This window comes from Mastacembelus armatus, chromosome 9, assembly GCF_900324485.2.
Source record: "Mastacembelus armatus chromosome 9, fMasArm1.2, whole genome shotgun sequence".
Classification (NCBI taxonomy): Eukaryota; Metazoa; Chordata; class Actinopteri; order Synbranchiformes; family Mastacembelidae; genus Mastacembelus; species Mastacembelus armatus.
Window position 1 is genome coordinate 9258682 of NC_046641.1, and position 14192 is coordinate 9272873.

A 14192-nucleotide genomic window follows, 5' to 3' on the forward strand; every position below is an offset into this window, starting at 1 on the left:
CAGAGAGGGAATATTTGTCTAAACAGAGGATGTGGCTGGGTGTCTGCCAATGTACAGAAATGTCTGTCTGGCTACCTCCAAACTGTAGGTCAAGAACACATTTCACACAGAATGGATCTGAAATGCAACACATTTTACCAAACGAGTTTTTTTTTTTTTTTTTGCTCTTTTAGTGTTTAGTACTATACAGAAAAACTGGAAAGTGAAGGAAACAGAGAGACAGAGTAACAAATGGTACGATATCAAACAGAAAACATTATACTCCAAAATTTCTTCACTTTACATAAACTATGATCTCATGGGCTTTTAGGTTTACAGGTGACATGAACACACTGCACTCCAACTGATAAAATGTTTGTTTTTTTTAACGGTATTTTATCCCATATTGAATTTCAGTCAACCCAGCAATTAAAGACAGGATGCCCATTTAGCTGCTGTCACTCTTAGCTCAAGGTTTGGATTTAAGGCCATGATCTTTAAATTCGTGATATGCACTACAGCTTAATACACAATGGAGCAGCCCAGCCCTAAAGTGTGTTTGTGTCGGTTAATCCGCCTGTTTTTCACTCCAACTCTGACTCTATTGCCGTCCTAATTCCTGGAACTGTGTTGATCAATGAGACTGTTTAGACATGAGAGGGGAATGGCTGCCATTGCTGGGCAATGTTTCACGGAAAGCTGCATTAACCAGACGAGGGGTTCCTGTTAGCTTTTCACAAGTCAGTCCAAGCACTTTTTCTTGAGTGCTGATTGGCTGATTTACCTGCACCAGTGTCTTTCTTTGTTACCCTATTATTAGCCAGTGTGTTTCCTCAGTGTTGTACAGTAAATCACCGTGGGAAGCCAGGGCCTTTGCCGTGGCTGTTGTTCGGAAGATTTCATGGCTTGTCTTGATGTTTTTGCTGTGTCTCCAGGGGACAAGCAGAGCTGATCCCCATGCTTTTTGTCTGGGGTATGTTGCCCCGACCCACAACTCAGGCTGCCTCCTCCTTTTCTCCAGAGATATTTTTTAGGACCGGTGCAATGAGCTGTGCCAACTCAAATAGAGACCTGCCAGTGTACCCTTTGTCTGCTCTGACACCGACTGGAGTGGTGTTTTTCACCCACAGCCAGCATACGGGCTCCTGGAGGCTCACAGACAGACAGACAGGCAAGCAGAGTCTAAACTGTTAGCTCAGGCTGCTCTGTTTGCACATGCCTGGCGTTGATAGGCATGTCACCATGGGAACGACCAGGGAGCTAGGCCGTTGCTCGCCAATACTTAGAGAAAAATGGAGATGATAAACTAACAAAGTGTCAAGAGAGGCAGAAGTGTGAAAAGAGTCTTTCTGGAATAACTGTTCTGTGCTGCCATTTTTTAGATGCTTCACCTGGTTGTTTTTTTTTTTTTTTTACTGTTGGACTTAGAAATCTAACAACAGATGTAGTTGTTGATCACGTTCGCACTTCACGACGTATCCAATTTTCATTTGATAACTCAGTAACTGGAGAAACTTTTAGGCTCTTAGCTCAGGCCCATCTGTAGGACAGACGTGTGTGAAGAATGGCGTTAACCTCAGACCATGTGACCCCGACCTCAAAGGAAGACCGTGATAAGTGACTGCAACAGTCCATCTGTTGCATTTTAGCCAGAGAGGAGTAAATCTAAATGAGTCACTGAAAAAAAAAGTTACTATTTCTTAAACAAAAGAAAAATAAAAAGCTGATGGACTCATAACACCTTAAACCTGCACATTCTCAGGGTTTTACATTCGTTCATATGTGATAAAGGAAATAGCAAATGAAGTGTCAGTGATAGAGAAAGAAAACGCCAAAGCGAGAGGTAAAACTGTAAATTTTTAACATGGCATTGCAGTTTTAATGCATCTAATTAGAAAAGGGATAGGTGAAGTGTAAAGGACAGTGGATTCAGATGTAAGAGAGATGTGAAAGAGGTGTTAATGTGGTTGTGTTTGTTTTTCAATACAGATATACTCATGCTGACATCGGCAGCAGGTAGAAGGGTCTAATTCAACTGGTGCCATAAAGAGCCAGAAATCTCACGTGTTATTCATATTTCTGTTAGAGTTGGATATTCTTGTTGTGAATTGCTAGACCAATGGGGAGTGAATATGAGCTCTCCATGCCATTACGTATGCCATTTGGATTTACTGTGTTTTCTACAATACAACCACATTTGGTTTGGCTTAGTCAGGGAGGACATACCGGTAATTTGTTTTCATCATGCTTTTCTAAGTTTTGATACATTAGAAACAGTTAATGAGTCGACAGTGAATGAATTTTACTGATCGAAGTCATTTATGGTAATCCATAAGCAATTGTGTTTTGTAGTGTGTGTGTGTGTGTGTGTGTGTGTGTGCGCGCGTGCGCGCGTGTGCGGGAATAGGTAGCAGGATTGTGTGCTTGCTGTCCGGGTCTCATGCAACATTAACATCAGTCTCTCTTTCTGAATTACAGAGGCATCTTTCTGGACACCATCCTGCCACGCTACGATGTGAATGGAGTGCGACCACCCATTGGCCAGAGAACCAGACTGAGCAAAGGGGATATAGCACAGGCACGCAAACTCTACAAATGCTCCAGTAAGACCTAAATGACAGATCCTGTCTGCTATGGTTTTTTCCTGCCTATTTTTGCACGTGTGCACAGCGTAGCCTGGGAGAGCGGTCTATATCTCCTCCTGACTACCTCAGATGCAGCTCACACTCTATGGAAACCCACAAGTACTTACTATTGATGTGGCGTGTTTCCTTGGCTACCGCATCCAAGACTCCCGAGCAGGGAGAAGTGTAAACACTATCTGGGGACAAGAAGTTTGTCATAACTATTTCCCAGATAGATGTAGAAGAACAGCTTTTCTGGAGAAGACAATGCCTAAAATGACTGTTGGGTATTAACACTCACTACCTACTCATTAACACACTTTACATTCTAAAAGAAAGCTTTAGTAAAAGCTGAAATACCACAGTGTGGAAATACTCTGTTAGAAGTAGAAGTCCTTCTTTCGAGATGTTACTCAAGTAACAAGTAACAATAATGTTACTCAACGTATTAGTAGCAAAGTTAAAAGTAGTCATTATGCACCATATGTATGTGTATTAGATTGTTGGATCATATTTATTGATGCTGTTTTTTTCCAGCTGATGTTTTCTGTCTTATATACTTTGAAGTACTTTACATACTACTAGGCAGCTTGCTAACCTGACTCTGAAAAGTCACTAGTAATGTAGGGGGGTAAAAAGTAAAAAAATTTGCCTCTGAAATTTCATGAAGTTGAACAATGAAATTAATCAAAATTGTACAATACAGTATTTATTTATGTGATTACTGTCAGTACTCAGGTTCACACATCACAGCTTGTATGATGTGCAGCTATACTGTGAGAGTGAGATATGTACGCCTGTCACTTTACTGAACCCCTCACTTTGTTTATGTTTTCAGAGAGGAGTGAGGGGATTTAAGGCTCTTAAAGTAAACAGAATTTATAGCATTAACAGATGTACATTGAGAGCGGCCTTCTGCTCAGTAGATTTGATGTCAGTCAGTTTATTGTAGGTCAGGCCAGGATATCTGAGCTGTCAGCCTCACATTAAAGCTCAGTGAATAAACATGATGACGTGATGGATCACCAAAGATGGACCAGCTGGTGTGGTTTTAGGGAGAGCTGCAAGTCATAACCTTAAATGGATCTATATGTGTCTGTGAAAGCATTCTGTCTGTTTCTTCACGACTTTGTCTTGTGAGCAAGGTTGGATGATGTGGCGCACATTGTGGGGGAAGAGGGTGTGAATCTCTCTACACATTCTTGGGGAAAAAAAATCCTTAAAGAGCCACAGATCTCCCATTCATGGAGTATTCCTGGGAATGTTTCTTATTCTCGGTGTGTGTGCGCGCCTGAGTGCTTGTTAATAGTTTAGTGCAGACAGACTTGTGCCCATTATTACACACAACTTAGCTCAAGGCTCCTCATTTTATTGCTTGCACACAATCCACGAGGGAAGCAATAAACGCAAACTATTGGGGGAGATGTTTTCTTTACTCCTACTAAAAGCAACCCATGGTAAAGATAACACTGAGGTAATAATGAATGCATATGCAGTTCCCAAGACGGACAACTAAAGATACAAATCTACTCAGTGTCATTTCCTCAGTCCTAATTAAACACATCTTTCCACACTTGGCAGAAGCCTCCCTTAGTCGTTTCACAAGGTTGTGTGTTGTGTTTAAATACACAGTGAATCAGTCTTCACACACTTGCACTCTTAATTTTGCCAGTCAAACTAAGGGTGGTTTTTCACTGGCAACATGTACATAATGCATCACATCCTCCAAAGGGCTAAGTTATTTATGGTGGGCCAGGTTTATTTTCAGAGGATGCTCAGAGAAAGCGTCTCGCACTCTCCATTTCTTGGAGTGATCATCACATCATCTGGACTAGGTGGGGGAGGGGACAGGCATTGGGGATGTGGGTGAATATTATCAGCAGATGTGTCTTTGAACATAAAAGAGCTGCCCTTTACTTCACATTTTATTCCAGCATGTGTCTCTGCAGCAAGGTTTCAAGGGATTTACTTCAGAGCTGATGTCTATATAGTTTTAATTAGCGGCTAAGATCTTTTCAGGCAGAGACTAATTGGTGGTATGTCATGTTCATGTCTTAAACCTCGCGTGTGTGTGTGTGTGTGTGTGTGTGTGTGTGTGTGTGTGTGTGTGTGTGTGTGTGTGTGTGTGTGTGTGTGTGTGTGTGTGTGTGTGTGTGTGTGTGTGTGTGTGTGTGTGTGTGTGTTTTCTGTACGCAGAATGTGGGGACAGTCTGCAGGACAGCAGTGGTAACTTCTCCTCTCCTGGCTTCCCCAATGGATACTCAGCCTACATGCACTGCATCTGGAGAATATCGGTCACACCAGGAGAAAAGGTATGAACATATGGAAAGCACCAGATCAGCTTTAGGCGTTTTCAAACCAGGCAGTTCTAGGAACTAACCCACTGAGGATCAAACCTGAGAACTACAGACCTTAAGGGCCTTTTTTCTGTTCACATTGATACCACCAGTAGAAATGTAAGCCAGATTGTGGTTGCTATAGCGATGTCACTTTGCACAATATTCAGGAACAACACAAGCGAAAATGTTTGTTTCACTTTGGTCCATCAAGACTTTTTAAATTTTCTCTGCTTCGTAGGCTGAATAAAGCCCAAGAAACGGCTTTCTAGGAACAACTATAGTTCTCATTTCCTGCGGTGCAGACACACGAAAAAGTTGAACGTCCTCCAAAGGTTCTAAAAAATGCGAAAAAGTTCCTCCAGTCCAGATGACAATTTAAAACGAGCAATATTGACTGCATAGACTGGTCTTACTTGTCTGAGCATTAGCATTTTGACCTTTGACCTATACTGTGTCAATAATCACCCTCTCTTGGTTTTTAAGATCATTTTGAACTTCACCTCCATGGATCTGTACAGGAGTCACTTGTGTTGGTATGACCATGTTGAGATTCGAGATGGATACTGGAGGAAGGCACCACTCAAAGGTCTGTTTAGCTGGAGAGTGCTGTACTAGGGTCGCTAACAGTTTTATTATTGATTAATTAGATGATTATTTTCTTGAATTACTAAAATTGTCTTTTTTCCACCCAGGAGTCCAAAATTTAAAGATAACCAGTTTGCTCATAAAAGGCTGATTTATTGTTTATATTGTTTCTGTGCTGTTGGCTCACAGCAGTCACAGGCACACAGGTGTTACATGTGTTGAAATATATTCAGAGTGTAAATTACTAAAAAAATACTAATGAAGAAATAAGAAAATTAAAACTATGTAAAGTTTACTTAAAAACTAATTAAAATATAAATTGCAGTGCATTTGTAATTATGTTATCGTTTCCTGCAAGAGAGATGGCACAGAGGTTTTAATAAGTAATAGCAGGTGTTGTAATAATCAAATCTTGGGTTTTGTGTGCGTGCGTGCGTGTGTGCGTGCATGTGTGCGCGTGTGTGTGTGTGTGTCTGCCTTCACCTGTGACTTAGGACGTTTCTGTGGTGATAAGCTGCCGGAGCCAATCATCTCCACCGACAGCCGATTGTGGATTGAGTTCCGCAGCAGCAGTAATTGGGTGGGAAAAGGTTTCTCTGCCGTTTATGAGGGTAAGGATCCAATCCCTGACCTCCTTGCACCCCATTCCAGCACGTTTCTCAGCTGACTGAATGCATGGCCAGTCACACATCCAACAATGTGCCTAGTAATCGCGGTAATATTCACAGTTTTTGGCTCCCATACTGCTGATGTGTCAGGCATTTTACACCGCGTTAATCAGATCTTGGCCAGCTTTCACATTCAGCTCCATTGTTTCCAGACTGCAAAGGGATAATGTCTGTTTGTGTTTGTGAAAGCTGGTGGTGGAGGCATTTCAGCTAATCCACATTATGTAAAAGAGAACAGTGAGCACACATATTTTTTTTCAGAGGCATGTGCTGATGATATTGCTATCGAGGGAGTTCAGTATTCTTATTGTTTTTACTGTCACATGCAGCCATCTGTGGTGGGGAGGTGAAGAAGGACAACGGCCAGATCCAGTCCCCGAACTACCCTGACGACTACAGGCCCAACAAAGTGTGCGTGTGGAAGATTTCTGTAGCTCAGGGCTACCATGTAGGCCTTACTTTCCAGTCTTTTGAGGTAAGACACCAGCATTTGGTTTTATGTTCAATCAAATCATGTTTATTTTTTTGTGAATTTTATTCACAAAAAAAATTTGACTTAATTTGACTTAATTTGACTTAATTTCCAACCCATATCAAATCTTTTATGTTCCTCAGATCGAGAGGCATGACAGTTGTGCATATGACTACCTGGAGGTGCGTGATGGGAACTCTGAAAACAGCCCTCTGCTGGGCCGCTTCTGTGGCTACGACAAGCCAGATGACATCAAAACCAGCTCCAACCAGCTGTGGATGAAATTTGTTTCAGATGGATCCGTCAACAAGGCTGGCTTTGCTGCCAACTTCTTCAAAGGTGAGAGTTCAACAGGAGAGAATCTTCCAGCAGTCTGTCTCTGTCTTTTAAATATCCCAGCAGCGTACCTTTATTTGTGATATTTTTGTTCCTGTTGCACCTTTGGGTCCTGTTTGATCATCTTTGGTCCGTCTCTGCTGTTATTTTGTTTTCTCTCGTAATTCGTCGAGCCAGGGCCCAGCTAAAAGGGCCCTAACATATCTTTGTGCTTTCAGAGATGGATGAGTGCTCCAAGCCGGACAACGGTCGCTGTGAGCAACGCTGTGTCAACACACTAGGCAGCTACAAGTGTGCCTGTGACCCAGGCTATGAGCTGGCTGCTGACAAGCGCAGCTGTGAGGGTGAGTACAGGGAGAAAAGTTAGCAGCCCTGCTCACCATGTAATTTACATGCTAAAGCACTCTACACAGTCAGCCACCCAAATACAATAAGTACAGTGATTGCTAAAAGCCAGAAGAAGATACCAGCAGTACCATGTTTGTGAGTCAAAACATTTTTAGCTCAAATTATATGTTGTTGTTGAAGATCTGACTATGACTATGCAATCTGTACAATATCTGGTTGACCACTTAACTGTTGTCCACCCCTAGAGACAGTCAGCTGACACTACAACTCTGCTGTTGTATAGAATATAGAGCCCTAAAACACAAGCACATTAAAGTGGAACAACTGTTCCTGAGTATTGGAACTCGTACCTAATACCTCTATGTGAGGGAGTAGGTAACACCAGCTGTTGTAACATGTTTTGTGTTGCATAACTGATATAAAGCTTGGCTCACGGGAGGGTCAGGCACTAATCATGTTTGTTCAGTGCAGAGGTATTTCATAGGGCTTTCATTTTAGCAGTATGGTTTGCAACATAACATTTGGAAGATGTCATGTTGAAATATCTGTGGTGGTTTCATTTATTTTCAAGCTATTTGTCCTCGTCTCTTCCCGTGCTGTTTTCTCTGTCCAGCTGCCTGTGGAGGCTTCATCACTAAGCTGAATGGGTCAATTACCAGCCCTGGTTGGCCTAGAGAGTACCCTCCAAACAAGAACTGCATCTGGCAGCTAGTTGCACCCACACAGTATCGCATCACTCTGCTCTTTGACGTCTTCGAGACTGAGGGCAATGACGTGAGCACTGGGGTTATTATGAATCGGCATGGGGTGGGTTTGTTCTGTGTTGTCTCTGTTATTGCACAACATCTCTCCACCTTCATAGCAAATAATGTCTTCCTCCTTTTTGTGTTTTTTAAAGTCAAATAAAATGCCCCTGTCTCTTCACGCGTTATGTTTCTCTGCTCAGGTTTGTAAGTATGACTATGTGGAGGTGCGCAGTGGACTGTCAGCAGATTCAAAGCTACATGGGAAGTTCTGTGGGGCAGAGAAACCAGAAGCTATCACCTCTCAGTACAACAACATGCGAATTGAGTTCAAATCAGACAATACGGTGTCCAAAAAGGGCTTCAAAGCACAGTTCTTCTCAGGTGAGGCCGCTGACCGTCTTAAATCGGAACATCACAAGTGTTTTTTCAATCAGTCATTTGGAGCTGCTGTCTGCCAGCCTTCAAAGCAAACAACATTGTGTGTCTGTGCTTCTTCAGATAAAGATGAGTGCTCTAAGGAGAACGGTGGCTGTCAACATGAGTGTGTCAACACCTTTGGGAGCTACAGCTGTCAGTGCAGGAGTGGCTTTGTGCTGCATGAGAACAAACATGACTGTAAAGAAGGTATTTCACCTTTGATATGGTGGTGCATTTGTCCCTGTTCTTGGTTTAGTCTTTTGTATTTAAGCAATAGCCATTAGTGTGAACGAGCACATGCTGTCTTGTGTCAAACATAGTTTGAGTTCAGTCTAAGCTTTGCCCTGTTTGGTTTTAGGATGATACAGAGGCCTGTGTTTACTCGGTGATGTCTTTTTACAGCTGGCTGTGATCACACTGTGAATAGTGTGAGTGGGATCATCACCAGCCCTAATTGGCCGGATAAATACCCCAGCAAGAAGGCATGCACCTGGGCACTCACCACCACACCAGGCCACCGCATCAAAATTGTATGTGCCACTTCTTCCTGCTCTCTCCATAATTTCACTTGTCGATCAAGTATTTATTTGTGTGTAGCTTTTTTGTGTAATTGAATGGCTAGATCCTCTACTCAGTACATCTGTGTTTACTGTGCTGATGTGGGAAATTATTATGGCATTCCTTATGATGATGTGTGGCTCCCCCTTCTGTTTTTATCTGCAGCAGATTATTTTAAAGAAAATCAGTAACTATGTGAGTAACAGATGTATAATGTCAAAACATGTCATGAATAAATGTTTTTAGATAACTAGAAAAAATGGAAAAATATTAATTGGGCAGATATTTGCTTCTCTAGTGTGCACATTTCTTGAGAAAATTTGTTTTTCTTATTCTTTTTAGTGACAGTCTCTAAGAAAAAAAAGACATATTACATTTGATTTTCCAAAGATGCCTAAAAACATATATTTCCATTGGATATACTCAATCACCATCTTTCTTTGTTACAGGCCTTCAATGAGATTGATATGGAGGCTCACTTGGAGTGTGCTTATGACCACATTGAGATTTATGATGGCCGTGATGGGAAAGCGCCCAGCCTGGGTCGCTTCTGTGGCACCAAGAAGCCCCAGCCCATCACGTCTAGTGGAAACAAGTTGTTTATTCGCTTTTTCTCTGATAATTCAGTGCAGAAGAAAGGCTTTGAGGCTTCCCATACAGCAGGTAAGAACAGATGTTTTTTTTTTTAACAGTGCTCCGTTTTTCTTTCTGCTAAAGAATAAATACCATAGCAGCTGAGAGGGGGTTTGAGTTAACTCTCCAAACCCTTGTTTTTGGGGAGCATCAAATTAATTCCATTTCATAAAGGGTTTCTGATTTGGTTTTGGTCACAATTATCCACCCTGTCTGAGAATGATTATGACTCATATTTAACCACAGAGCGTGTTAAAAAATCTGTTGTATCTGGATGATTGTAAAACCACTAATGAGCCACAGACCAAAGTACATAGAATAGTACAGTAGCTGGCCTCATTTCTGATTAACCCTGCATCCTATGTGCAAAATACCCAATTCTGCTCAACTTTTCTGTCCACAGAGTGTGGAGGTCGTCTAAAGGCTGAGGTTAAAACCAAGGACCTGTTCTCCCATGCCCAGTTTGGGGACAATAACTACCCTGGAGCCTCCGACTGTCAGTGGGTGATTTCAGCAGAGAAGGGCTATGGTGTGGAACTCATCTTCCAGACCTTTGAGATCGAGGAAGAGGCAGACTGCGGCTATGACTACATGGAGCTCTTTGATGGAGCTGACACCAAGTCTCCACGGTTGGGACGTTACTGTGGCTCAGGGGTAAGAATATTTTCTGTCTGTGCACAGCTGACTTGTCACAGCACCTTCCTGTTTTGTAGTATAACAGCAGGAGTTTTGAGACACCTCTCCTGGAGTAAGAGGTGCTGTGGTATACCTGTGGTTTGTTATGGGGTGACTTTGTGAACTACCCTGCAGATTTTGATTCCCAGTCTGTACTCCAACTTTAACCACTTTGTTAAAGGTGACGTGTTTGGGAGTGTTGCTGTGGAGGCGGTTGTATGTCGACACATGCCGTCACTCCCTGGGTGCCAATAGCAGATATCAGAATCTCTGCCATTGGGTTGTAACTGTGAATTAATCAGCCACTGCTGAGGCTGCAGCCGAAGCCTGGAACAATGAGAACAGCAGGGAATAGAAACACAAGTTTCCTCAGGTCAGAGAACAGCTTGGTTTCATTTACACACTTCAGTAATAAGCTCTGGCCTTTTACACACGCCTGTTCCTTTGAATCATTCGCTGGAGGGGACATAACACCCTTAGAACCCTGGAGAGCAGTTCCTCAATCAAGTTTCCTTTTATAAAACTGACACAGTTCAATACAAAGTAGGATGAAAACTCATTATAGTGAGGGGAGGCTTACTTTTAGTCCAAGGGCTTTTCTTGTTAAATAGCACAGTACATACTGTACTGCGGGGTCTACAATAAATTTTGTAGGCCACACTCTTCTAGTGTTTTTAACCTCTTTCCCAATAGATCATGACTTATGGGCTGTTGTAGAAATATTATTCATGTTATGAATGGTAGCTTTAATCATCAGTCTGGTGTTTTTATGGTTGGTTGCGCAAGCTTCCACTGCTCAGACGTAGCAGTGCTTGTATTTATTGCAGGCACAGGGCAGCTGCCTGAGCACCTCAACCAACTAATTATTTTTCAGTTGGATGTTCTGAATTAATAATCATCTGACACCACTGTCATAACAGCCAGGTCTAGTGTTGCATGTTTCACTGGAAACTTTTTAGATGAATTTATAGTCAAGACAAAAGAAATACTTGAAGAACTGTCCAGTAAATGGTTTTGCTAAGGGAAAAAAATGAGCTCTCTGTAGTAGCAGACGTGGCACTAATCATCAGAGTATATTTTATCCTCTCTTCTTCAGCAGCCTGAATCAGAATAAAGCAGGATAGGGCCATCCCTTACATCGCCTCTGGTGGTTCCAGAGCTGGAACTCCTCTATAGAAGTCATTCATCATGGTCACTGATTTGACTTTAGTTTCCACATGTGAAAAGTCTTTAGTTTTAATTGAAGTGCAGTCACGGAACCAGAAAGTGACAGCCCCAAATGAAACTGTTGTTTTGTCCCCCTCCCCCCCTCCCCAACAGCCACCAGAGGAGATCTACTCGGCCGGTGACTCCATTGTGATCAAGTTCCGCTCTGACGATACAATCAACAAAAAAGGGTTTCACGTCCGCTATACCAGCACCAAGTTTCAGGACACACTTCACTCACGCAAGTGACCAGCGGGGGCCGGAAGGGGCCGTGCGGGGCAAAGGGGAAAACAGAGAGGCCCCCAGGGAAGGCGCCAGCCTGACGCTCGGAAACCTTCGGCCACCAAGATGAATCAGACACGACAAAACAGCCGGAAGACCACCAACCGCACCTCAGCTCCTAGGGGCTCTAGCTCCCCCCACAGACTGTGAGGAGTAAAGCCATTCTGCAGTACACCTTGTTTTTACCTTTTTATGGTTAGGGTTGGGATGGGAGGGTGAAAGTCCGTTTTGGTCGGGCAGTAGGGGAAATTTTTTTTTGACCCATTTCCCTCCAGATATTTTTGTTTCTTTTTTTTAAAACATGCCTCTTAATGAGAGGCACAAAGGAAATCAGTGGATTCTCAGGACCTGTAGGAAGGCAGGCATCAGCTGGACAGATCCCTGCTTTTGTCGGGCCAGCCCACCACATCCAGGGGGAGGAGAGGAAGAGGAGGAGGAGTATGGGGAAGTCGCCTGCACTCCTCAATAATTGCTCTCCTCTCCTCACACTCTCATCCCTTTGGTTCAAGGATTCATATCTGTAAGAGGATTAGATGGACTTGACTTGAGATTTTGATACTGTATGTCAGTCAATTGCATGTAATTACAAGGAAGGAAGGAAAACTGTACAGTGACAACACCAGCATTTGTAATTGGCATTGTCCTGGCAACCAGTGGCAAGATTCTCGCTGTTACCATTAACAAGGAAATTAAGGAAGCAGTTATCTTATTAAAGGACTAATAAATGAAATGTGGCCCATGTCTTCTGGTTGGTAATTGCTTGCCTGATGACTGGCTATTACTGTACCTCCATGTACAAAGTAATGTGTATGATCTTTCAAAGGGAACATGTGCTTTTCTCAGCTCGAACCAGTTAGCACTTTACAGTGAATTGTTCCACAATCATGAGCTTATGATTTTTTGTGAAATGCAATGCCAGTTCACTTATTTTTAAATGCATTTTATCTCTTTTATTCTTCATTGTTTTTTTTTTTTATTTGCTCCATTTAGTTCCTCAGGCATACTTGAACATTGTGTGTGCCCTGTAACATGGGGTAATAAAGATATGAATTATGTTTCAGTGTTGATTTACAGTTCTGATGTAAAATAATTTCTCTCCAGAGAAAATGCCTTTTCATGGAACAATGAAGTATTTCTCAAGAACCAAATGAGCCTGGGTATTTATTGTTAATAATTACATCTGTAATGTAAGGTGGAAAGGTACTGTTGAAATTAGCCCTATAATTGCCTTCTATTGTATAGCCATTGGTCTGTGTTGAATATACCATGTTGCTCACTCATTTCTTTTCTCTATTTATTTCTCATTTAGCACAATGAGAATAGTGTGTGACATAACTGCAGTCTGACACATCTGTTTGTCTGACCTATGTTCAAAATATTACCTGATTGCAGTAAGCCTGTTTTGTGCATTGCAGTGACTGAGTTGCAGGGCGTGCGAGTAGAGCTGAGGACTTTTTATGGCACACTGGTGTGTGTTTGAAAGAAGTTTTAGATCATTTTTCTGACACCAGACACAAAAGAACAGCAATGCTAAACATACATATCTCTTATTCATCTTTTCTGCGATTCACTATTTATAGCTGGAGCTTGTCATTTCAGGCCACAGGCAAAGCATTTCTTTTTCTGCCTTGCTAAATATGCGTTCCTTTACTGTAACATCACTCTGCCTCGATAATTATTCCATTACTATTCTGTTGTGCTTTTACATAAAAACATGAGGAGCGGGGCTGTCATGCCAGAGTGGCAGGACTGAAATGGGGGTCTTCACTCTACTTAATCCAACAAAAAGCACCTGCCGAAGACATGCAAATGTAACAAGACTGCAATCTGTAAGAGAAACAGATTTGGTAAATACACTTTAAAAGTATAGTTCATATTTATGAATAAATGATAAACAAAAAACTGAAAGGTCCAGATACTTTACCTTTTTGTAACACAAAAATTTTTGTGTGATAATGAGATTTTACATATTGCTCCAAAAATGTATTTATTAATTATATAGCATATTCAGCATTTTGTATAGTCTAGTGTACATTTACTGCACTTGTTCTTCTTTCTTTCTTTCTTTCTTTCTTCCTTCGTCCACTATGGTGGCTCGCTGTCTGAAGCCCTCAATTGGCTGCATCTGGGCCCTTTAGTTGCATGCCACTGACTTTTAGCAGGAGGCCTTTCTTGGCAAGCATCTCGCTGTCAGCACACAGGACGTGACTGTAACATTGCAGTGGGCTTTGCACGTCCTGGTGATCAAAGTGATGCCGCCCCTCTGACAGATCTTGTCATTGCAGACACGGCAGTAGCTCATAATACAGGATAGCATTTTTACC

The 14192-nt window shown here is 42.1% G+C and overlaps 1 protein-coding gene across 2 annotated transcripts in view; it reads left to right on the top strand.

Annotated features, from left to right (window-relative positions):
- Positions 1-13148, top strand: part of bmp1a (bone morphogenetic protein 1a) — a 29732-nt gene extending 16584 nt beyond the window's left edge. The window contains exons 7-20 of one of the 2 annotated variants that reach the window (XM_026321544.2): positions 2458-2582; positions 4800-4915; positions 5426-5528; positions 6022-6138; positions 6525-6670; positions 6811-7006; positions 7222-7347; positions 7965-8125; positions 8298-8478; positions 8596-8721; positions 8917-9044; positions 9522-9735; positions 10109-10359; positions 11701-13148. In XM_026321544.2, the coding sequence (XP_026177329.1) occupies positions 2458-2582; positions 4800-4915; positions 5426-5528; positions 6022-6138; positions 6525-6670; positions 6811-7006; positions 7222-7347; positions 7965-8125; positions 8298-8478; positions 8596-8721; positions 8917-9044; positions 9522-9735; positions 10109-10359; positions 11701-11835 (2125 nt within the window). In that variant the 3' untranslated portion in view covers positions 11836-13148. Of the gene's footprint in view, positions 1-2457; positions 2583-4799; positions 4916-5425; positions 5529-6021; positions 6139-6524; positions 6671-6810; positions 7007-7221; positions 7348-7964; positions 8126-8297; positions 8479-8595; positions 8722-8916; positions 9045-9237; positions 9334-9521; positions 9736-10108; positions 10360-11700 lie in introns of those variants that run through there. The other variant, XM_026321545.2, reaches the window with a different exon arrangement.
- Positions 13149-14192: the final 1044 nt, after the last annotated feature.